This window comes from Gymnoscopelus microlampas, assembly GCF_963454915.1.
Source record: "Gymnoscopelus microlampas genome assembly, chromosome: 13".
In the NCBI taxonomy this organism is placed as follows: Eukaryota; Metazoa; Chordata; class Actinopteri; order Myctophiformes; family Myctophidae; genus Gymnoscopelus; species Gymnoscopelus microlampas.
Window position 1 is genome coordinate 18,872,367 of NC_139950.1, and position 24,379 is coordinate 18,896,745.

Sequence of the window (24,379 nt, forward strand, 5' to 3'; positions counted from 1 at the left end):
TGGCGGAGGAACTGTTCACTGTTGTGAAATGTGAACGGACCACCAGTGTTGCCAGGTTTTGCGAGAGAATTCCGAGGAATGAGCAACCGGGTCTATGAAAACAAGCCCAAAGGAAGCGACTATCATAGGCCACATAAGGACGGCAGGCGGCAGCTATTTGAAAATAACAGATCTACAAGCTCACAACGCGTCACGAATCGCGATGAGACACGTGAGCTTGTAGTTGTAGATCTGCTATTTTCGAAAGAATATTGAAGAAAATGTGAAACATTTGGAATGTATTTTTTTTAAAAACATTTAACAACACAAATCTTGTATCTTGGGGGTCCCTCCCTGGCATAAAATATTTTCAGATGGGGGTCTGTAGACAAATACATATTAATTTGGGGGGTTTCCTTGACATGAAAACAACTTTAGGAAACAAGCCTAAATAAGTAAACATTTATAGAAACAAGACCAAATAAGAAACTACACTTTAGAAACAAGCTCAAATAAGCAACTACACTTTAGAAACAAGCTCAAATAAGCAACTACACTTTAGAAACAAGCTTTAAAAAAAAACAATATTTACAAGCAACTTTACAGGGGAAAAAGGTCAAAGTCGCTTATAATAATCGGACATGGCAACGCTGACTAAACTGGAGAGACAACGCCTCTTATATTTGACAGCGGGGGAAGAGAGAAGGGGGCGTGGTCTGATGTCATTTTGGCCAAAAGGAACAGATTTACAAGCTTGCAAAAGACGTTGCGGAGCCTTAGCGGAGGGACACGCTATTAATTTGTAGATCTGTTTTGTTTTTTTGGTAAGCCCAGTTTCTGCTGTTTTAAATTATTTGTATATTATCTTGTAGAATGTTTATGAAATACAGTAGCATATGATAACGGTAGCTCCACAAATCTCAACCCAGATTTGGCTCAAAATTGTACTTAGTACAGTACTTGCGTAAATGTCCTTAGTTACTTTACACCACTGATTGGCACCATGATCTTTGAACAACTTCATCCAGATGATGTTGATATTATTATTAAAACCACCTGATCCATCATCTGGGTCACGATTTTCAAAATAAGGCCGCTTATTAGAGAATGTAGACACACAAAATAAGTCTAATCTTTATTAAATGATTCATTAAAGGCCTAACATTAAGTCTAAAGTCTAGAAGGTTTTGTTCACACTGACATCTTTCATAATGAACAGTGGTGGTGTGCAGAAACTGGCCAACTCAGATGACTGTCAGTAACTAAGTACATTTACTCAAGTACTGTACAACTTTGCAGGTATTTTTTTTTTACTTTACTGGAGTGTTGTACTTTTACTCCATTGCAATTATTTGTCAACTTTAGTTACTTTGTAGATTTTGATTACAAAACATTCTGCCCTATATCAATTTTGACTATTTGAAAATAGCCGATCTACAAGCTCACAATGTGTTGAGATGTGACACATTGTGAACTTGTAGATCGGCTATTTTAAAGAAAAAAAATTACACATTTGAAGACTTGTGAAATTGGACCTTCTGCATAAAGATTTCTTTATGTACATTTACACAGAGAACATAACACATTGTCATCTAATGAAAACTGACACTAAAAAAAAAGAGAGCTTGGATGTTTTGGGAAAAGTGGGCATCATCTGAGGCGGAAAACAACTCTACTTTTTAAAAGTAGAGATTAAAATATCTGGCCAATATTATAAAAGAGCTAAAAATAAACATTCTGACTGCAACCAGTAGGCTATGCTTACCGGATCAGGGATTTAAAATCACTTGAAATGTATCTTCAATGGTAGAAATAAGGTATTATACTGGATATGATAGCTATTCGTCCCCTCTCTGACCCACAGTATGAATGAATGATTAATTGCATTTTAGTGGCACTATAGTCCAGTGGTTCTCAAACCTTTTCTTGTCAAGGACCCCCAAATTGATACATATTAGCCCGCGGACCCCCATTTGAAAGGATATGTCAGGGACCCCCATATAAGAGAACATTTCTACGGTGTGGCCCCATAGCAGTGATTCGAAACCTCTTTCATTTCAAGGACCCTCAGTTTGGTATGCATCAGACACCCATTTGATACCATTTTACATCTCTGGGACCCCAAAATCAGTCTTACGAACTCTTGAGTGTGCAAATGTAACCAAATGGATCCATTTGGTTTCATTTGTACACTCTTACAGACCCACAAGGGTCCATTTGGTTATCAATGATTTTGCTGGGGACGCCCTGGAACCCACTCAAGGACCCCTGGGGGTCCCCGACTCCCCGAACCCCAGTTTGAGAACCACTATACTAACCTATAAGCCTACATGCCCAGGAATAAACTAGATGATTAACATGATTGTTTTAACGTTTATTTTCATAATGGTCTTGACATAACAGTGAATCCATAGTAGCTACTACACACACCATTAAAACCAAAAACTGACAGATATAAAAGAATAAGGCAACTTTATCCTGATTTAGCTTATGCAGATATAGGGGATTAAAAATGACAAGTAATAATATGAGACAAGTAATTCCGATTAGAAATTGCTTGCTCAAGGTGGGACAATGTCGGGGCTCTGCTCTTGCACGTTAAGTGTCTTGAGACAGCTTGTGATTTGACACTTGAATAACATTTTATTGAGTTGAATTACAGTTGGAATGAAACTCCAAGTCAGGTTTGCTGTACATAGATAGGCCTATAAATTATACAGGTTTATATAACCTTATTACAGGTTAATCGGAACATGGGAAAGTTCTCATTCTGCTGCTCTGCCACCAAAATGTGGAATGCCCTAACATCCATTAAAGGATGTGTAACACTGGTATCTTTCAAAATTGTTTGTTTGTGTTGTGTGTTGTGTTAATTGCGTATGCTGAATTGAATACATAGGACCACAATAGAAACAGGTAGAGATACACCAGACTGGATGCAGGGGATTCAACTACTGTATACATAACTATGCTTATACACACTGCTGTTTTATGGCTCCAAACACAACTGTTATAACACAGGACAATACAAAATGCATGTTTAAGTTACACAAATAGACTAAACACAGATGCTTAAGAGATTTTTCATACATACATACACAGTTTAGTATATACTGTGTATATACACACACATACATTTCATCTTTACTCACCTTCACCTACCACAAAGACAGTATGGCTACAGTACATACTGTATTTGTAGGCTACATACAAGGTAATTCGGTGATGTTTTTCCAGTCTTCAACTGGACCTGTCAAACCAGTCCAGTCCTCTTCAGTCTTGCTGAACATGAGCCGTTATCTTCTCCCATCACATCACAGCACCACAAGACGACACACAAACTCCCTCTCCCATACACATACAGCACCTGTTCACTGCTTGTAAAGTAGATCAGCGGTCCTCAACCTGTGGGTCGGAACCCAACATGATGGGGGGTCCCAGATGACAGTGAACTGACAATTTAATGAATTCTGAGAACTTTTTAATACCTCAAAAAAGTTAAGAAAAAGACCATTATTGCATCAAAAGCAATCAACAAAATTGAATTCCTCAACTCCTACATTCCAAGTGCTTTTCAAGGTGGGGGGTCCCCAGTTCAAACAATGATTATTTTGGGGGGTAGCGGCCTGAAAAGGTTGAGAACCACTGAAGTAATCACGACTTCTGCTGTGGTTTAATTCAACAGAATAGGGACATGTACACAGTGAAGCGTACTTATGGGCCTGCTTGCAATGCCTATTGATGCCATCAAAATATGTCTCCACCAATTTGGTGAAATAGGCATAGGCCTTTGAGACATGGATCGTGGCTACTGGCTAGAATCCATTAATTACAATGTAATTTATCAAATACAAATACCAAACATATTAGGCCTGTCTACATTTCCCAGAGGGAAATGCATGTATTTAATTTAGTCTGACCAGAAGCGGGGATAAAACATCGAATGACCAGAGGGGGTCCATCAAAAGTAGAGGCACAGAGTCCTACTTTATTAGTTCCAGTATTAGTTTCAGGGTTATAGGGCAAGATTCAAGCAGTCAGGGGCAAGATTCAAGCAGTTCAAGCAGAAGAGTGTTGCTGTCGGTTAGAAACCTCTCTAATCTCCCTATTCAAACTTTTAGTTTTCCCGTAAATTACTATACTACAGCGTCACACAAAAGCATCAAAAGTAGCAGATCTGCTACTTTTGCTGTTTTTGAATTTGAATCCTGAAACAGATATACATTACAATATAAACATCACTTTGTGAAGATATATATATATATATACACACACACACACACACACACACACACACACACACTTCTATTACATGTAGATGTATTTTTATTTGAGTTAACTAAAATGTTAGAACACATGGATTTTGTTTTTAGTTTAGTTTTTGTTAACTGTAATAAAAATACTTTTAAAATTATTTCAATACCTGTGAAGTCGGGGACTCATCCTGGAGGAGGATCACCAACCAGCAAGAGAAACTGCTCACCTTGGCACATTTAGCCCGTTCCCACCGGATGGCTACAACACAACTCACCTGGGTTCATTCAGCCCGTTCCCCTGATGGCTACAACACAACGGCCAAACATCCAAGTGGAGAACATAACACATTGTCATCTAATGAAAACTGACACTAAACAAACACGTGCTTAGTATAAAATCTTTCTCTGAATCAGTGGGTTTTAATTCTGGTCCTGGGCGAGGACCGTGGTTCTCTCAAACATTTTCATGTCAAAGAAGCAAAACTTGGCCAAGGACCCCTGTCTGAAAAGAGTTTGTGCCAGGGACCCCTGTCTGAAAATAGTTTGTGCCAGCGACCCCCCCCCCCCACATGAGAACATTTGTGAAGATGTTTTGAAAATGGTCAGTCTAAACTCTCACAAGGCGCCACATTGCGTGAGCTTAGAACGACTATTTTCAAATAGCCAAAAAAGTAAAATATGGGTTGAGCGTTTGAACTGTTCCCCATTTTACCGAGGACCACGTGGAACCCCCCCTCCCCCAAGGACCCTCACTTTGAGAACCACTGCCCGTTAGAATATAGATCTAGCTTTAGGTTTAAGATTCCCCAGGACCAGAGTTGAGAACCTCTACTATAAACTCCCTTTAGTACAGTACATACGGTTGAAGAGCACAGCTAAAGCATTATCAGTAAAAAGATTAATATTCCTCTGCGTATCTTCTTTCATGTATAAAACTGTATGGTAATATTTACTTGCTCATAAAACATCACATGAAAATCTTAAGTGAATAAATACAATGTTGCATGCAAGACTGCAAGACTAATAGTTAAGTTGTTTACCTAAATAGTCATGGCATCATCTTTGTGCATCATTTCAAAATCATTTGTAGGCTGTTATAGTAAAGCAAATGCAGTATTTCATATGTAGTTTATTGAGACAGAATTTAAGTATATATTCTCCATGATTCACTGCAGAACTACGAATGTTTCTGAATGACGAGCTAAGACTGACAATTCAGGAATACTTTAATAGAATTGATGTTGTATTTATGGGGCATTATTCATCAAATTAAACCAGCTCATTACAGTGTCTACCCATCACAACAACAAAAATAACTAAATGAGATATAATATGCACACATAAAAGAAGAATTCTCCCTACAAGTTTAAGACCCATTTTCTACGCGTCATCAGCCAACTGGATTAGACCTACACATCCTCCTCAGCTAGTTCTTTCCATATTTTTGTCTGTTGTTAAACCTTTCACATCTAAAATTAAGTAAAGAAAAGTACAGCGGAGAGTAGACTATCTGACAGCATTTTAAAATAAAAATAAAAAGGACACTTAATTGTGAAGTCTAAGACAGACCTTTAACTCTGCCCCTTGTTAACCTCCATCTCCCACTTCTCCAGAAAATCCTGCAGGTTCAAGTTGAACGTGTCGATTCCCTTCGACGACAGGTGTACCCCGTCCGCGCGATACAGTCCTGTGTTGGACCCGCACCGGATGTTGTCATGGGTCAGAGCGGTGCCGCCCAGCTCGGCGATGATGCTATGGATGCGACGGTTCACCGTGGACCTGACCAGGTCCACCTCGTGGGCGTCGGACGAGTGGCGCCACACCCTGCGGGGCAGGATGTTGGACCACACCAGCAGACACTGCGGGAAGATGCTCCTCATGGAGGTCAGGTCCTTCTTCACCGAGGCCAGGAGATCCGTAGGGCTGTCGGTGCTCATGTCGTTGCCCCCCAGGTGAATGATCAACACGTCAGGGTTTGGCCATTTCACCTTCAGCTGGTGGAGTAGGGGCAGGAGCTGGGGCCAGGTCATGCCCTGCGTGCCCTTCCACGAAATCACCACATTGTTGGGGTCCATGCCCAGCTGCATACCTACCTCTGGGGACTTGGCTCTGGACTCAGCCCAGTACACGAGCGAGTGGCCACAGATCCACACGTTCTTGGGTTCGCTGCTCTTGCCTATAGAGGAGAAGTTGACAGGACAAGGTCTGAGTTACAATGCTCCTCATTTTTGGTCCACAACAGTGGCTCTTAACCGGTTTCAAACAGCAAAACCGATGTCTGTGTTCTGTGTCCTCGAAATCAGGACCCACTAAATTAAAACTCCAAAAAACACATGAGCTACAATTTAAAGAATGGTTTGGTAGAGAACATTCTACTAAACCAATCAGCTGAGGAGAGGACTGAAATGTCCTGAATACAGAGACATTTCTTTCTACGATCTACTGAACCTTGATTGTAAATAATGTAAGTAAAATGTCCTGTACGAGTGTGGTTTCAATATGAATCACACTACTACTGGTTAATCAGTGTTTCTAATGCCCTGCACACACGTGTTGTTTATTGCATGATATTTATTTCAAATATAGTTGGGTTTAACTGGGTCTAACCGATAGCGTTTTGACAAATTAAATAATCAGTTTGAACACCATGCCCCAATCATACCTTTGTATTCAATACAACAGTGGGAATATCAAAATGACCTACCTTTTTCTTCAAGGCCTAACATCGCCATTTACTTCAAATCAGTACGGCCATAAATGCAATTATCAATTCTTCAATCTGGCCAGCAACACTGACATAAAAACTATAAACTACTGATAAAATATTTCCATATAACCCATTTAGACCTGAGGCCGATTGTAAAAACGTCTTCTAAATCGTGACCTAAGTTTTCTGAAAAACTTCAAATATGTATTCAAAAATAACATATGTATGTTGCTGTATACTGTACATAGCTGCAAGAAACCCAAAAGTGTCAACCATAGCTTTAGCTACACACAGTTTAAACATGATGTAATGGATAAACATTTCAAATCCAATAAAAAAAAAACATGATCAAGATTATATTCTCTGAACTTGTCGTGTATGCTCCTTTATACGTTGACTAAACTGAAACACATTCAGAGTCCAGAATGTAGTGTGGAAACATAAAATGGAATTAAAGTTCATACCCGAAAATAAAATTGTACGGTAACAACGTTAACTTGTTAAGTTGTAATTATATAACATCACTATTATATTTGGTGGTGAATTACTACAATCAAGCAGGGGATCCATGACCCACAATTATAATAGATTATTTATGCATTAATTTCCATTTATTTTCCGACTACAGAGTGGAGCTCATCTTTTCCTGTCTAAGTCAAATGGAGCTAAAACGAGTCTAGGCTGCTTCTCCATCCAGTAATGATATAGTAACTAGCCAATGTGAACTTGGGTTACCTGAACCAGTGCACTGTGTACAGATGAGGCTCGCTGAGCGAAAACAGTCAAAATGGGAACCCTACTGCATGAGAGCAGTGAACAGGAGATCTACTGCAATGAATTAAGTGAACATGAAATCTACTGCGTGAATACAGTGAACAGGAAATCTACTGCAATGAATGCAGTGAACAGGAAATCTACTGCAATAAATGCAGTGAACAGGAAATCTACTGCAATGAATGCAGTATGCAGAGCGACAGCAGGACTTAGCTAACATTGACTTATTTATGTTAGCATGCAGAAACACCTCTGATCTCAATCTAGAAAATGCTATGAAATGGTATTACGTTTCTCTGGATAAGAAAACTGCTAAATGCCTAAATACAAATTAAAAGGAGGGTCAAAATAATTAATTTAATACAGACATTCAACAATTCTAACTTTTGGACCAAAAGAAATGTTTTCTTTTATAAACTAGCTACATATAACAATAATCCCAGCGCCCACGCTGGTACCTACACAACCTATATATACAGTATATACTAAATATATTAGTTTTACAAGTCACGGTAATTTACATTATCATATTTAAGATCTATGAACGCATCTAATTTTGGAATGAAATGTAATGCACTTCATTTTGAGGAGAATACAGCAATGTAGAATAATCCCTAGCTAATAAACATGTGACGCCAACCAGTTTTGTCTACCACAGGCAATGTAAATCTACTGTACAATGAAGTGCTTGTGAATAATGATTAAACATATAAAATATTAAGAGAACATTTAAACTTAAATCAGATATCGCCCTGACTGTAGAGGTGTATTGCACTTCCACAAGGAAAGTATTTGTTGGGATTCGCCGATTCCTTGTGAATTATTAAAATAATTAAAATACCTGCTGTCTATCACTGCAAGCACTGAAGTAGGCTTTACTTTACTCTTCTTGGTCTTCCAATAAATCGTCTCTTTTCTTGGCAACAGGGCGGAACGGCTACTCTGACACGAGGTGGACGCGCAGATCAAAATGGCTGCCGAACCGGATCATTTTCTAAGGTCAAAGGCTTATAATTCAGATCCAGTGGTTCTTAACGACAAGTCCTTCGGAACCAGACAACTGCATCGTTTCTCTTCAGGCAGTTATTCAATCACTTGGTGTCTAGGGTTACTTGGAATCCTTTAGATTTTAACGATTTCAACTCTTACCGGTCCGATTCCTACAGGGGGGTTACAGACCCTTGCAGGTCTGTAACTGAGAGCGTGCAAATGGAACCAAATGGGTCCATTTGGTTCCATTTGCACACTCTCAAGTTATGGTGGTCCTTGAAAGTCCACATAGCAGCTCTGACAGTGTGATGAAAACTGTTCCGGAAATAGTTCCAAATGTGATGGAACCGATTCCGGTTCTGCAATGTTGGATCCGGTCCCGGATCCCAACCCTATTGGTGTCCCGGATCTAGATTAGTTTTGGGATTAGATGTCAAGAATGTAAAACAACAGTTAGTCCACATTCCCAGGGCTGGACATTAGAACCACTGCTTTATTCTAGATGTATTGTTAATGGAGATAAGCTTGGCTGTTAACCTGGCAGTCCCTCCAGCAGATATTCAATAAATTAATATGACTTACCCACAATTAAATGACTCAATCGAATACATTCTCCCTCTCCAAGCAGAGAACGAAACAGGGAATTCAAGTCAGGAATAGGCCTTAATGTGGCTTTCTTGAACATGGCTTAGATTTTTTTAAATATTGCTAATGGAATATGAAATACATTACTAAAGATAACTAAACCTAGGCTTGAAGTTTCTAACAAAAAACATAACACCCAACGGATTAACATATCAGAGTGATAGTGGCCAGCGATCATTACATCACCATCACAACGAAAAATGACATTAGGCAATTTAAAGCTGCAATCCATAACTTTGTGAGAATAAAATATGGTAGAGAATGTTAAAACAATATAACACAACTAAATGGGGTTGGAGGTTGTCTCCCAGCTCTTCTACTGAGACATTTAGATCCTGTGGTTGGGTAGGACATCTACTGGTTAACAAGAGATCCTGCATGGAACTCAAATCGAAATAATGTGCTCACCATTATAGCTCAACAGTAACATAATAATAATGATAATAACAATAACATCAACTTAGATTTATATAGCACATTTCAAGAAACCCAAGGACGCTTTAGTTTACACCAAAACAACATGGGGAATGTAGGTTTGAATGTAGGTTTGAATCCCAGTTAGTAGATGAATCTTACTGATTGCAGCTTTACGTATTTCTAGAACGGATTCAATTTAAACTCTTTGTAAAATCAACTCATGCCAACCTTTACTCAGACTAATTCCTTTTCAACGTCTAAGGCACAATGTTAACTACACTAAACATTTTATTTTAAGCCATGTCTGTGAAAGCCAATCCAGAAAGAGAACGTGACAGCACCCCATTGAAAGTAATAGCGAAAACCTCCCGAGATTTACAGCAGATCCTGATGTGACAGTAAATGACTGTAGGCGTCTAAATGTTAGCAACGTCCTGGGCCTTCATCCTCACTCCTAGTAACAGCCTGGTTCCTGGAGACCTCTAGCTTTATTTAGCACAACAATGCTCAACAGCACATTCTTCATGGAGGCATTCTTCTGACTCAACTATGGTTGGAAAATCAAACGGCTCAACTCTGGTTTGAAAGCTACACAATAGCAAACACAATAGCGGTTATTTGTAAGCTAGCTGTAATAGCTATAAGAGTTAACTAAGCTACGAATACGCCGTACACAATGCTAAATAGATGAATGTTATTATAAGGGAAAAGTGACAACGTTGCATAAAATCCTCATCTGGAAAAAAACACAAACGGAACAAACCAGAGATGCAGCTATTGTGTTGATGAATTGAATACATAGGACCACAATGGAAACGAGTCCCCAGGACTTTTTCGTATTATCCTTTTAGCCTTAATGTCTGACTACCACACACTGTTTACATTTCTGTCTAATAAAGTATTCAATCAATCAAACTCAAAGACTACCTGGCATGGACAAGAAAAGGAGTTAAGTTACACTGTGTGTAGTCACTGGCAGCAGTCTTCTTGTCTTCTTAGATGAGATGGACCTCTATTGCTTGGCTTAAGGCACATTCCGCAGCACACATTTCACACGTCTACTGCTGTTCTGTATGACTGAGCGCTAGCTGTTGTTAGCCTGACCAAGTCAATAGCCTGGATTCCACTGTGGGGCCCAATGTGGCTTTCTAATCTTTAATTCAATAAGTTCAATATCAGAGCTAAACCAAGAACCCCCATTTGACCCTGCAGTGGAAACCTAGCTAATGAAACTTATTTAGGCTGATTTTAACTCCCTGTATAACATTTTAAATTGCCTGGCTATTTAAAACAATCAATCAATCAATGGACTGGGCTTAATAATTAACTTTAAGTCTTCAGCCTCTTCAGGTAGAATAAAATAAGATTTAAAAAAACATTTTGATGAATTATGTCATGATTGCATCAACACAAACTCCTTCAAATGACTACTGCAAGGCTACAGCACGCTACTCTAAAGATTCTAAAGGCTAATTCATATTTTTCACAATGTCCTTTTTCAGTTGAAACTTATTTAAATTAGTGGTTCCCAAACGGTGTGCTGTGAGACAAGGTCCAGGTTCGTCTTGGGATTTTGTGAGCTCACACAACACATCGTGAGCTTGTAGATCTGCTATTATTGTTATGAATACAGGTGTGCCTTGAGACTTTGACTTGTCCATTCATTGTGTGACGTGGTCACAAAGTTTGAAAACCACAAATTTAAATGATGTGATGTTTGTCTACATGGCCGTGCAACAAAGGACAGATTATGTTTAATTCTCACTCAGTATTGGCCTCCTAAATCAGTGCTTTCCAAACTTCTTAGCTCGAGACCCAAAAGATAAATGTAATGGCTTCCCGGGACCCAAACTAGTCAAAATAGTCGATCTACAAGCTCACAACGCGTCACATGGTGAGCTTTTTCACTACTTCTTAAAACAAACCAAAACATATTTTTCTAAATGAATTTATGACATTCTTTTGAAAAGTGTTTGAATTTGTGTCAAAGAATTGTGACATTTTTTTACAATCTTTTGAAATAATAATAATTAAAAGCAAAATGTAGGAAGCAGAAAAATAAGGTATTAAAAATGGGTGTGCAACACGAAAATGGGTCCCGAGCCACTGTTTGGGAAACACTGTCCTAAAATCCCTATGACTGAACCCTTGACGCCTGATCCTTCTATGAACTCTGACCTTTACTATTTCTTATTTTCTTGCTAGACGGTTCACAGATTTAAACTACTGTATTTCAGTATGTTTTGATACCTGGTTGGACAGCGTTGGGATCCTTCTTTTTGTCTGCTTTTCGGTCTTTTCTCTCTTTTTCTCTACGAACCAGCATCTCCTGGTACTGCTGCTCTCTCTTGTCCAGTATGCGTTGGTTGTACTGGTCCAACTGCAACACACACACACACACACACACACACACACACACACACACACACACACACACACACACACACACACACACAACCACATTGGTCTACAGTGGTTTTGTTTATCTTTTCCATTCTAGCAGCATACTTTATGACAGTAGTTCTCAAACCTTTTCATGCCAAGGACCCACAAATGTATATACATTTGGCCGTGGACCCCCATTTGAAAAGATTTTCCGCCAGGAATCCCCCTCCAAAACAATTCAAAAATAACATGTACAAGCTCGCAGCGTGGCACTAAGTGACACGCTGCAAGCTTGTAGATCTGCTATTTTTGAATAGCCAATGTATAAATGGATAAAGCAGTTAAAATGATTGTGATACTATATTAACTACTTTTGCTGGGTTGCGATGCTCCATTCAAGAGCTATGGCCGTTTCAATGAGGCTTGTTTTGCCATAAAGCAGGAGGAACGGAGATATATGGCCATTTCACTGCAGGAAATAAACAGGAAGTAAATAAGCTTTTATTTTTTAAAACAACGTCCTTTTCGGTTCGGTCGTCATCAGGCAGTGAAATCATCATCCATAGGATAGATAACAGCGCCATCTAGTGGAAAACCGCCATGACAGAATTCGACGCGTTAACACGTCCATGGTAGGCAAAGAGTTACCTTTTCTTTCTGTTTGGCCTTGATGTCGTCTTCACTGCCGCCGGAGCTGGAGGACGAAGGAGACTCCGCCGGTAAGCTGAACTGAACAGATTTGGCAGATTTGGCGGCTGTCTTCACCGTCTCGATCACCTTCAGGCACCGAGCCACGGTCGTGGCGATGGCCGGATCGCTCATGGGCTCACAAGGAGAGTTCTGTGACACATTTTGGTTTAGTTTTAGTTTTTCAGTACAATTCCTTTTAGTTGCCTAAATATCATACGATTTTAGTTGACTACCTGGCATGGACAAGAAAAGGAGTTAAGTTACACTGTGTGTAGTCACTGGCAGCAGTCTTCTTGTCTTCTTAGATGAGATGGACCTCTATTGCTTGGCTTAAGGCACATTCCGCAGCACACATTTCCCACGTCTACTGCTGTTCTGTATGACTGAGCGCTAGCTGTTGTTAGCCTGACCAAGTCAATAGCCTGGATTCCACTGTGGGGCCCAATGTGGCTTTCTAATCTTTAATTCAATAAGTTCAATATCAGAGCTAAACCAAGAACCCCCATTTGACCCTGCAGTGGAAACCTAGCTAATGAAACTTATTTAGGCTGATTTTAACTCCCTGTATAACATTTTAAATTGCCTGGCTATTTAAAACAATCAATCAATCAATGGACTGGGCTTAATAATTAACTTTAAGTCTTCTCTTCAGGTAGAATAAAATACGTTTAAAAAAAATAATTTTGATGAATTACCTGACGTTAACGTTAGCTTGGGTGCTCACCTTTGAGTGAAAATCTGAATGACCTGTCTTAGTTCTGCTGGATCTACCTAAAACTTTCGTCTAGTTTTTATTTGTTGACAAAATGATCAATAGATAGTCAGTCGGCGAAACATTTTCGTAAATATTTAAACAAAAATGTTTAAGTATAAAATCATTAAATGTGTCAGTAATGTCTTTGAATATTTAAGTAATCATATCTGCCCTGTGCAATTTTTGTACTACTTAAAAACAAAATGAACACTGACCTGAGGCGGCGGCGTTTGCGGTGGGGGAGGAGTCGTGGTGGAAGCGGAGGTCGGGGCCATGTCGGGCTGCCCTAAAAAGGGAAGGTTTACGTCGGAGGGGGAGGTCGGCGGGGGAGCGAAACGAGGAACTCCGGGAGTTGTCCGCCTGGGAGGGGGTCCTGGAGGGGGGCCGGGGGGAGTCGCAAACCTCGGGGTCACTTGACTGGCAGGAGGCGAAGTGGCAGCAGCAGCAGCAGCCATGTTGCCGCTGGTGGCGGAGCTGTGCAGTAGAACAACGTTATTATAGTCAACTAAAAAATAACAAAAACTAAAATTGACAACAAAAAAAAAGTTTAAGCTGCACTATGTAACTTTCCTCCTCTACCCCTGGATTTGAACCCGGTTTCCTGCGCAAGTGCTGACATTTTTTACCATTGAGCTAATAGAGCCGGCCTGCTTGCTCAGGGGATAAATTGAATCTTGACCATCGGGTCAAAATTCGTTTCAGATCCTGTGTCTAGGTGAGACATGACCTTTGACATGATCTAAATGTCTCAATAGAAGAGCAGGGAGACAAAATACAACCACCCCAATTGTTATATTGTATTAACACAATCTACCATACAGATTGAACAACATCAAAAAAAAATTCATTAGAAAAAAGTTACATAGTTACTGAAATAAAAAAAATATCAAAATGTTTTAGTAGTTTTTGTAAAAACTAAAATGATATAAAATAAAACATATTGTTGCTACTTTTCAGAACTTTTTTAATCTCACCCGACAAATACCCCATATTACAATAAAACTAATAATAGACCGGTGGGATTTCTGAAATATGTGATTGTTAGAGGCATTTGGGGGTAAAAGTTGGGAACAAGGCCATTTTACATAATTCAAGGGTGCTGAATCAGAAAAACACTGTTCCCAAGCAAAATTCTTAGTGCTTAACCTCCTAATTTGCATATCAAAATGGCTGCCGATTTTGAAGTATTTCTTAAACAACTCTATAACAAAGCAAGCAAATCTGACAAATAAAGTGTATATATTTATGTTCTGAGGGTCATACAATGTGTGGAAGATATTTGTAATGTAATAAATGTAAATAAATGTAAATAAATATGCAAATTAGAGGCCACCATTACATAAAATGATGTACCGTAGTACTCAAACGGTGCAAAAGGTGCATCCCCCTTATTTTGTTTCTAATTATCTGTATTTTTGCCATCCTTAGGACATCTAAAATACATACTTTTTCCCCATGCTAAATGTTTAGTTTTTGACCTTCTAATCTGCATATCTGAATGGCTGCCAAATTGGCAAATTCGCACCTTTATCTTCAATAAGTCTGTGGCCAGGCAAGCAAAATTGACAAATGAAGTGTCTATATACAGTTTCTACAATGTGAGTAAAGAATTTGTAAGTAATATAATATGATAATATAATATAATATAATAATCAGCCTACTCCGAAATATGCAAAATAGCGGCCCCCATAACAGATAACGGTTTATTACTCTAAAGATACTGTATTGGCCATTGTTGAACGAAAGTCTAGACACTAGACCACATTCATACAAGGAGGTTGATCATCACTCCGTTGCTGACATGCACACATGGCTGTGCATCGTAACCCAGATTTCCGGCATTTGCAACGACGTGTTGTGCATTGCTTATGGCATGCACATGAAATCATTTCTATAGGCTATACTAGCATGGAACAGGTTGGACTAGGCTAGAGTAGGTTGTACTAGGTTGTACCAGACTCTAATACTCTCTTTTAGGCTTTACTAGTCCCTTGTCAGCCCTGTAGATACTCAGACCATAGGGACTAACCACTGTGTACACAGGCCATAGCTTGCGTGTGCACGAGCAATAGTTTTGCATGAACCTTTGTAGACCATAGTACAGATCTGCCTTGTACAGCCTAATATAGCCTAGTACAGCCTAGCAAAGCCTACTAGAGATTAAACAATCACACCCTGTGTGAAGGTAGCGGCGCCTTTGATACATTTTGTCATCGATATGTGTTTATAATGTGTTTATAGCCATGTGTCACGTGAAGCTTGACCAATCACTTTGTTGACGCACCTGACCAATCAGAACGTTGACGCACACGGACAAAGTCAGGTATGGAGCGGCTAGCGCCACTAAAAAGCCTATTAGAGACCAGTAGAGTCTAGTACAGTACAGCCTAGTACATCCAAGACTAGTCCAGCCTTTTGGGAGAACAGACTAGGGGAGGGGGTACCAGGCTATGCTAGGACTGATAAGGCTGGACTAGGATAGATGAGGCTGTACTAGGCTGTACTAGACTCTAATAGGCTATATTAGGCTGTACTATGCTCTTGTCAGCCCTGTAGATCCTCAACCCATAGGGACTAACCACTGTGTACACGGGCAATAGCTTTTGTGTGCACAAGCAATAGTTTTGCATGAACCTGTGTAGACCATAGTACAGATCTGCCTTGCACAGCCTAATAGAGCCTAGTACAGCCTAGCACAGCCTACTAGAGCTTAAAACAGCCTATTATAGACCAGTAGAGTCTAGTATAGTACAGCCTAGTACACCCATGCCTGGTCCAGCCTTCTGGGAGAACAGAATAGGGGAGGGGGTACAAGGCTATGCTAGGACTGATAAGGCTGGACTAGGATAGATTAGGCTGTACTAGGCTGTACTAGACTCTAATAGGTTCTATTAGGCTGTGCTAGGCTCTTGTCAGCCCTGTAGATACTCAGACCATTGGGACTAACCACTGTGTACACGGGCAATAGCTTGTGTGTGCACGAGCAATAGTTTTGCATGAACCTTTGTAGACCATAGTACAGATCTGCCTTGTACAGCCTAATATAGCGTTGTACAGACCAGCACAGCCTACTGGAATTTAAAACAGTCTATTAGAGACCAGTAGAGTCTACAACAGTAAAGCCTAGTACACCCATAGCCTAGTCCAGCCTTTTGATGGAACAGACTAGGGGACGGCGATTTAGGCTATACTAGCATAGAACAGACTGGACTAGTTAAGACTAGGTTGTACTAGGCTCTATTAGGTTGTACTAGGCTGTACTAGTCCCTTGTCAGCCCTGTAGATACTCAGACCATTGGATTAACCACTGTGTACACGGGCAATAGTTTGTGTGTGCACGACCAATATTTTTTTTCCCTGTTGGCCATCTAAGTGTACCTTTAGCCATCCCCATCCCACTCTATATAGTTGTGTTGAAAGTAGTTTGTGTTCAGTTATAGTTCTGTGGCTCTAACTCCTCCTGGGGGTGAGTTATACAAGATAGAAATCCCCATGATAGCGTATTTATGGAACGTCACATTTATTTTTTGGTCATCAGGGGCTAAATGTACCAGGATTTTTACATCATCTAAATATTTATTTTAGATGTCCTAAGGATGGTAAAAATACAGATATGTAGAGATAAAATAAAATAAGGGGGATGCGGATGGATCACTTTAAGTACGAAACCGTTTTCTGTAATAGTGGCCTCTAATTTGCATATTTATTTACATTATTTACATTTATTTACATCTATTACATTATAAATACCTTCCACACATTGTCTGACCCTCAGAATATAAATATATAAACTTTATTTGTCAGATTTGATTGCTTTGTTATAGAGTTATTTAAGAAATACTTCAAAATCGGCAGCCATTTTGATATGCAAATTAGGAGGTTAAGCACTAAGAATTTTGCTTGGGAACAGTGTTTTTCTGATTCAGCACCCTTGAATTATGTAAAATGGCCTTGTTCCCAACTTTTACCCCCAAATGCCTCTAACCTCCTTATAGAAGGCCTTTTTTCTGAAATCCCTCCTGTCTATAAAAACTAAACTAAGGCCTTAAAAAAGGCCAATAAATCAAACTACCGAGCCCGCGTTAAGAACTAATTAAAACTAAGTCAAAACGAAAAATAATAATAAAAGAAAATGTCAAAACTATGAATAACCTTGATGTAGAGGAGTAGTGGGAAGCCCAGCCGTAGTGTGCGGCTATGGGCTGGGGTTGGTTGGGGTTTGGAGGGGTGCTGGCGTGAGGCTCAGGTGTGTCTCCTACTCCCATGGAGCTGGTGAGGCTCCGCTGCATCTCTCTGGCCCTCTTAAAGGCTTCCATCTCCAGCTGGTCCAAGAAGCCCTCGTACTCCGAGATCCCCTGCTGCTGCCCACTGCTGGGCGGCTCCACGCTGGACGACTTGGCGGGTGATGGAGAGTGCATGGCGGGCGATGGGGAGTGGTAGCGTTCGGAGGAAGCCGTTCGACTGGAACGACGTTCCTCCCCAGGGGTAGGACTGTCACCACACCAACATGAAAAAGTTTAGTTGATAGTTTAGTCAGTACAGACGGTACAAATAATTGCGATTTACCCATTAAGACCTGAGGCCGATTTTACAAATGCCTTCTAAATCGTAACAGTTTTCTGAAAAATGTATGTTGCTATACATTGTTACAGTCGGGCAGAAACCTCTTACAGTATCTCCATCATTTTAACATAAATTATCGCCCTACTTCATCATAGTACAGTGTCAAATAGGGGTGTGCCAATATATTGTCCTGCGATATATCGTGATACGTTCTCGTTACGATATGTATCATTTTGGGGGAAAAAATATTGTTTTGAAAGTTTTTGCATTTGCTTTTTTCCCCCCCATATATTTTCATAAGCTTTTCCCCCCCCTCATATATTTTCATATAAAAAGTGCCATATATCGTATCGTATCGATATCGTGAGCCCAATATCGTGTATCATATTGTATTGTGAAATGAGTGTACACGGCACACCCCTAGTGTCAAACAAAAGTATCAAAATAGCAGATCTACAAGCTCGAAACATGGCTCGAAACGTGGCTCGAAACGCGCCGCGTTTTGCTTGTCTATCTGCCATATTTTTAATTGAATCCTGAAAAGTAACAGTTTTGAGGTTTCACCCCTTCAGAGACGATCTAAAAGACGATAGCTAAAATATAAAAGACTATTTTCCCCCGGTTTTAACAGGTTAAATTATTTAATTGTATTTTTGGCATTGAATGTTGGAACGTATGAATCTAAATTAAATGTCTGCTTGCCCTTTAGGCTTTGTAAAAATAAAAATAAAAACACAGGGCAGATAATTATGACAAACAACTTATGTATATATAGAAATTACTGACGATGACTGGAACAAATGATCAAATTAAATAACGTTCTATAGCCAAAACAGGCAATGAATGCATTTAATACTTTTATACTTTCAAAAATAAATTAAAAATAGCCGATCTACACGCTCACAATGTGTCACATCACCAACGCGTTGTGAGGCGATTGTCGATTCAGAAAATTATGCAAAATGATAATGATCTAATAATTTCATCAGGCGCTTATGTTTACAATTGAGCCAGGCTTACTTACCCAAGAGATGAATGTCTCGGCTCCCGTTCGGACGAAACGGATGACCGGTCACTCTTGGCATAGTGTTTTTCCTGGGCTCTGGTGGCCAGCTTGGAGACGTCCCCGGTGGACAGTTTCAGCCCGATGCTCCTGAGGAGAGACTGGATCTTGTCGTAAGGCTCCTCCGTCTTACCGTCCTCGCTGCCGGCTCGCTCCACGGAGGACCTACTGGGGCTTAACGGCATCCTCCTGTCCCCGTCTCGGGATGGCGTGTTGCTGTTTGAATGATCTTGTGAGAAGAGTCGAGAGAAGCCGCTGCCGTCTTGGACGGCTCGCTCGTGGGGCAGCAGGCCGTCGTCTGGGATCTTGGGACTCGTGCTCTCAAAGAACGGCTCGTAAGACGGCGGCGCTGTTTGACCGATAGACGACTGACGACTAGAGGTCATCTGAAAAGGAGGGTTGTAGTGAGCTCTTGGGGAGGGGCTTCTAGGCGGAGGTTCTTTGGGAGATGGTGGTCGAAAGGGAGGGGACTGTTGGTGCAAGTGAGGTACAGCAGCTTGAGTGTAGGAGCTGTGAGTGTAGGAGGTGCTGGAAGGAGCATTGGTGTAGGAGGTGCTGGAAGGAGCAAGAGTGTAGGAACTGCTTGAGGGAGCCTGGGTGTAGGAGCTGCTTGAGGGAGCCTGGGTGTAGGAGCTGCTTGAGGGAGCCTGGGTGTAGGAGCCGCTTGAGGGAGCCTGGGTGTAGGAGCCGCTTGAGGGAGCCTGGGTGTAGGAGCCGCTTGAGGGAGCCTGGGTGTAGGAGCCGCTTGAGGGAGCCTGGGTGTAGGAGCCGCTTGAGGGAGCCTGGGTGTAGGAGCCGCTTGAGGGAGCCTGGGTGTAGGAGCCGCTTGAGGGAGCCTGGGTGTAGGAACTGCTTGAGGGAGCCTGGGTGTAGGAGCCGCTTGAGGGAGCCTGGGTGTAGGAGCCGATTGAGGGAGCCTGGGTGTAGGAGCTGCTGGAAGGAGCATGAGTGTAGGAGCTACCAGAAGGACCATGGGTGTAGGAGCTGCTGGAAGGAGGTTCAGTAGGATAGGAGGAGGAGGTGGGGACAGAAGACTGAGGAGGAGGCGGTGAGGGATCTCGGTGCCGCTCCGAAGGAGGCGGATCGTACGGACTGGCATACTTCGGTTGATCACCATACGGGCGATCGTACTGCCGGTCTTCGTAGGGGTCGTCGTAAACATCGTACCGATCAGTGTAAGGGGCAGGAACAGGGCCGGGGGCCGGGCTGGGGGCCGGGCTGGGGGCCGGGCCGGGGCCGGAGCCGGGGCCGCTGGCGTAGGGGCGGTCACTGTAGGGGCGGTCGGCATAAGGACGGTCGGCAAAGGGGCGATCGTCATAGTAGCGGCTGTCAAAGGGACGTTCGCCGTAGGGACGGTCCCTGTAGCGGTCACCGTAGGGGTCGTCGTACGGTCGTTCCCGATAGGGCCCGCCGTACGAATCATTATAATAGGGCCTGTCCCGCTCGTCGTAGGGTCTTCTAGGTTCCAGAGAGGATGGGGGGTAGCGGCCATAATCAGGACTGTCAGCTCGTTTCTTCAGAATAGACCGAGGCGGCTTGTATTCAGCAACCGGCACTGGCAGCCGCCCGTGGCCATAGTCGATGCAGGTCCCACGGCTGGGGTCTGCTGACCTGGGGTCCTGGGGCTCCACCAAGGCCTTCTTGTAGGCAATCATCTGGTTCAGCTCATCCAGCTCCCTCTTCTTCCTGGCCAGCTCATCCTCCACCATGGCCCCGCGGCCGCGCCTCGGCTCCTCCCTGCTCCTCTTCCTGCTCAGCTCTCGCTCCGGGCTGCCGTGGCTGCCGTGGTGTCTTTTCTTCTTATCGGTCTGGTCCTTGCTTCGCTCCCTGCTCCTACTTCGGCTGTGACTCCTGCTGCGACTTCTACTACTCCTCCTACCGCCACTCCTGCTACCGCTCCTGCTACCGCTCCTGCTCCGACTCCTGGTCCTCCTGTGAGACCTGTCCCTCTCTCTGCTCTTGTACCTGCAGTGTTAATTTTGACAGCAAATTTTGATTTAGTTAAGTCATAGTCTTTAAAATGTAATTTAGTTTTTGTCATATTTAGTTTTAGTCGACTAAATATAAGATTTTAGTCGACTAAATCTACAGTTTATTTTGTCGACAAAAAAATATTTTGGCAGGCCTTGATGGTGTCGTAATGGCAGATTTTACACTTGGTTGCATGCTGAAAATATCCGAACTACAAGCTCACAACTGTAGATCTGCTATTTTTAGAGCGCAACACCCGAGCCCAACCAAACATAAAATGTCTTTTAGTTCTATCTCTTCTCCACTAGTCCCTCCCTAACATTTTCTAGTTTGTCTAGTTTTCATTTGTTGAAGAAACTGTCAATATATTTAGTCTTAGTTTTAGTCACCATAGCTTCGTTTTTATTTAATTCCTACTTTGTTTCCGTCAGTGAAAAAAGATAGTCGACGGACATTTTTCGTCATAGTTTTAGTCGACGAAATGAATACTGTGTACCTGCTGCTGCTGCTGCTGGCCCTGTCCTGGCTGGGGCTGTGTCTCTTATCGACGTAGCGTCCAAACTTGTCCCTGGACGGACTCCTGCTGCGGCTGCCTCGATAGCGCCCGGCACTGTAGCTGTAGCTGTGTCCAGAGCTGGTTTTGCTGTCCTGTGCCCGCAGGTTTTTAACCACTGCCTTCATCTTGTCATTCTGTGGTTTGTCCTTGCTGCAGAATTGAAAAAACAACCTCAGGTTTATTGCTTGGATTATGCTGTCGGGCAAGAAACCCTATCTTGCCCGGTGTCTTACCCCTGATGCCTAAACTTATTAGCCATTTTTAACTATAGAAAAAAGTTTTAAAATAGTGAAAATAGCCGATCTACAAACACATCGATATAGATTTTCACTATTTTAAAATGTTTTTCATAATAGTAAAACTATTAACAAATTAAGACCTGAGGCGGATTCTACAAATGCCTTCTAAATCAGTAGTTCTCAAACGCCTGCAAGATAGGGCCCCGTATCTCTGTTCCATCATTTAATCATCATCATCATCATTCTTTTCTCCAAAGATTAATGCCCTATTTTAATCCTTGTTGTATGAGCTTGTAGACTGGCTATTTTTGAAACATTTTCGCATAATGACATACGCAAAATAGGGATGCCGGGTTGAAAGTGCTTACATCTGTCTATGGGTTTTATAAATATTTAACCACTGAAAAGTATTAACAAGAGCTTGTGAATACATACATTGTAGTAACTACACTGGTTCCATTGGAACACAGGTTCTTTTTTCCCCATTTCCTGAAAGGAAGGTTTCCACCCGACAGCGACAATATAATAGTTACCAACAGAAACAATAGTTTGTTAAAAGACTGAAGTTTACAGCTTTTTATGTATTGTACAGCAATATGTATAAAAAGAGAATGATTTAACAAGCACAAGAGATGTTTGTACAATTGTGCTTTAGCAACTCACCCAGAGTCTTCAGTGTCCTTGGTATCAGGCTCTTTAGCCAGCTTGATGGTCATCTTTAAGAACACACAAGTAAAGAATGTATGTACAATCTAATTAATTATTTTAAATGATAATATTTGATTATATTTACTTAACCCCGCTAGCTACACCAAACAGATCAGTGAACTAAACCTTTTTTGTTTTTACATCTAAACATGATCAAACATTCTTTTTCATTTTTCCATCATCTAAACGTGATCAACGGTACTCTTTTAGTCGTCTCACCTTTGCTTTTGTGGCTCCAACACCTCCCAGTTTACGAACAGGGAGAAACACCTTCTCAGTGAAACGTTTTATCCTGATGGCTTGGAGTCCTCCCTCGGCTGTTTCATGCTAGAGGAAAACAAGATAAAATGTATATAAATAATACACCCGTTTAATAATTTCAAATACAGATGTTTACAACAAACAGTAACATTATATACTGAAGAGAGCCGTAACAGCCGGAAAATATGAAAAAAACGTCCTTGGCAGGCAATGTGTTAAGTGATGAGCAATCTTACCGGCACGACACTGAACTCCACCTTCTCGTTGAGTTCTAGTTTCTTCCTTTCAATGACCTCCGTCATGTGGAAGTAGAGCTGGGGATTCTGGGTACACTTGATGCACCCTGAATCTTCCAAAAACTCTATCACGATACCCTTTGAGAGAAAACACAGCTGTTCATTTTATGAGCTTAACTTTTCAGTTTACCTTACGTTTTTTTATACGATTGTGTTGATCCAACTTTCCTTCAAGGATCAATACATCCGACATATCGTCTCTGTCGGGTGGAAACCTCATACGTCCAAAATGTAATTTTTCAGGATTCAAATAAAAAAATAGCAAAAAGTAGCAGATCGACAAGCTCGAAACACGTCGTGCCGCGTTTCGAGCTGGTAAATCTGCTGCTTTTTGACGCTGCAGTATGATCAAGTAGGGCATTAATTTACGAAAAAACACAACAAGTTTAAATATGGAGATAAGAGGTTTCTGCCCGACAGCGACGATATACACAATTATGCAATTTGAGCCGAATTTTAGTCATTAACTGTGTATTTGAACACACCCCCAGGACAAACTGTGTCATCCTGAAGACACAGAGGGGACAACCACATTCAAATTAATTATAGCCAATCTACAAGCTCATAACTTGAGCTTGTAGATTGGCAATTTTTTTGCCCAATATTCGCCCCCCAGAATAGGGACGCTAGGGTTCGAGAGCTTAACAGCGCAGTCGAAAGGTCCGGGTGACGTCTGAACATAGGAATGGATTATCGATCAATCAGTTTCCAGGTCGTATATGTATCTATTCGATGTTGCAACCAGTGTTGCCATGTCTGCTTATTATAAGCAACTTTGGGCTTGTTTTTCTGTTAAGTTGCACGTAAATATTTCCTTAAACTTACGTGTCTTCGTTGTTCCGTGGATTCTTCAAAGGAGTCGGGGAGAATCTCTACGAACGTGGCCCGTTCCTCTTTGGTTTCCCGGTGAGTGGCGATGTTGAACCGCACCTTTGTAAATCAACTCACACTTTAGTTTACTGCTTTAGGGTTTAGGGTTACATTTTGTACGGTGTCCTATGTGATTCTGATCAAATGTATAAACAGATGAAAATGCACCGCATGGTCATGCACCATGCATACCAAAGTATAACTGTAATCTCCAATTCACATACTTATAATGACTATAATGAACAGAATAAATCT

The 24,379-nt window shown here is 41.3% G+C and overlaps 1 protein-coding gene across 1 annotated transcript in view; it reads right to left on the reverse strand.

The window, feature by feature from the left end:
• Positions 1–4,960: 4,960 nt before the first annotated feature.
• The window catches only part of LOC311059123 (uncharacterized protein), a 36,336-nt gene continuing 16,917 nt past the window's right edge, over positions 4,961–24,379 (reverse strand). Inside the window, exons 16-26 of the mRNA XM_084076776.1 lie at positions 24,080–24,184; positions 23,195–23,332; positions 22,917–23,024; positions 22,653–22,705; positions 21,691–21,900; positions 19,185–21,191; positions 17,750–18,088; positions 13,813–14,071; positions 12,802–12,993; positions 12,019–12,148; positions 4,961–6,411 (exon numbers count right to left, since the gene is read on the reverse strand). Of these exons, the coding sequence (XP_083932902.1) occupies positions 5,807–6,411; positions 12,019–12,148; positions 12,802–12,993; positions 13,813–14,071; positions 17,750–18,088; positions 19,185–21,191; positions 21,691–21,900; positions 22,653–22,705; positions 22,917–23,024; positions 23,195–23,332; positions 24,080–24,184 (4,146 nt within the window). The 3' untranslated portion in view covers positions 4,961–5,806. The remainder of the gene's footprint in view (positions 6,412–12,018; positions 12,149–12,801; positions 12,994–13,812; positions 14,072–17,749; positions 18,089–19,184; positions 21,192–21,690; positions 21,901–22,652; positions 22,706–22,916; positions 23,025–23,194; positions 23,333–24,079; positions 24,185–24,379) is intronic.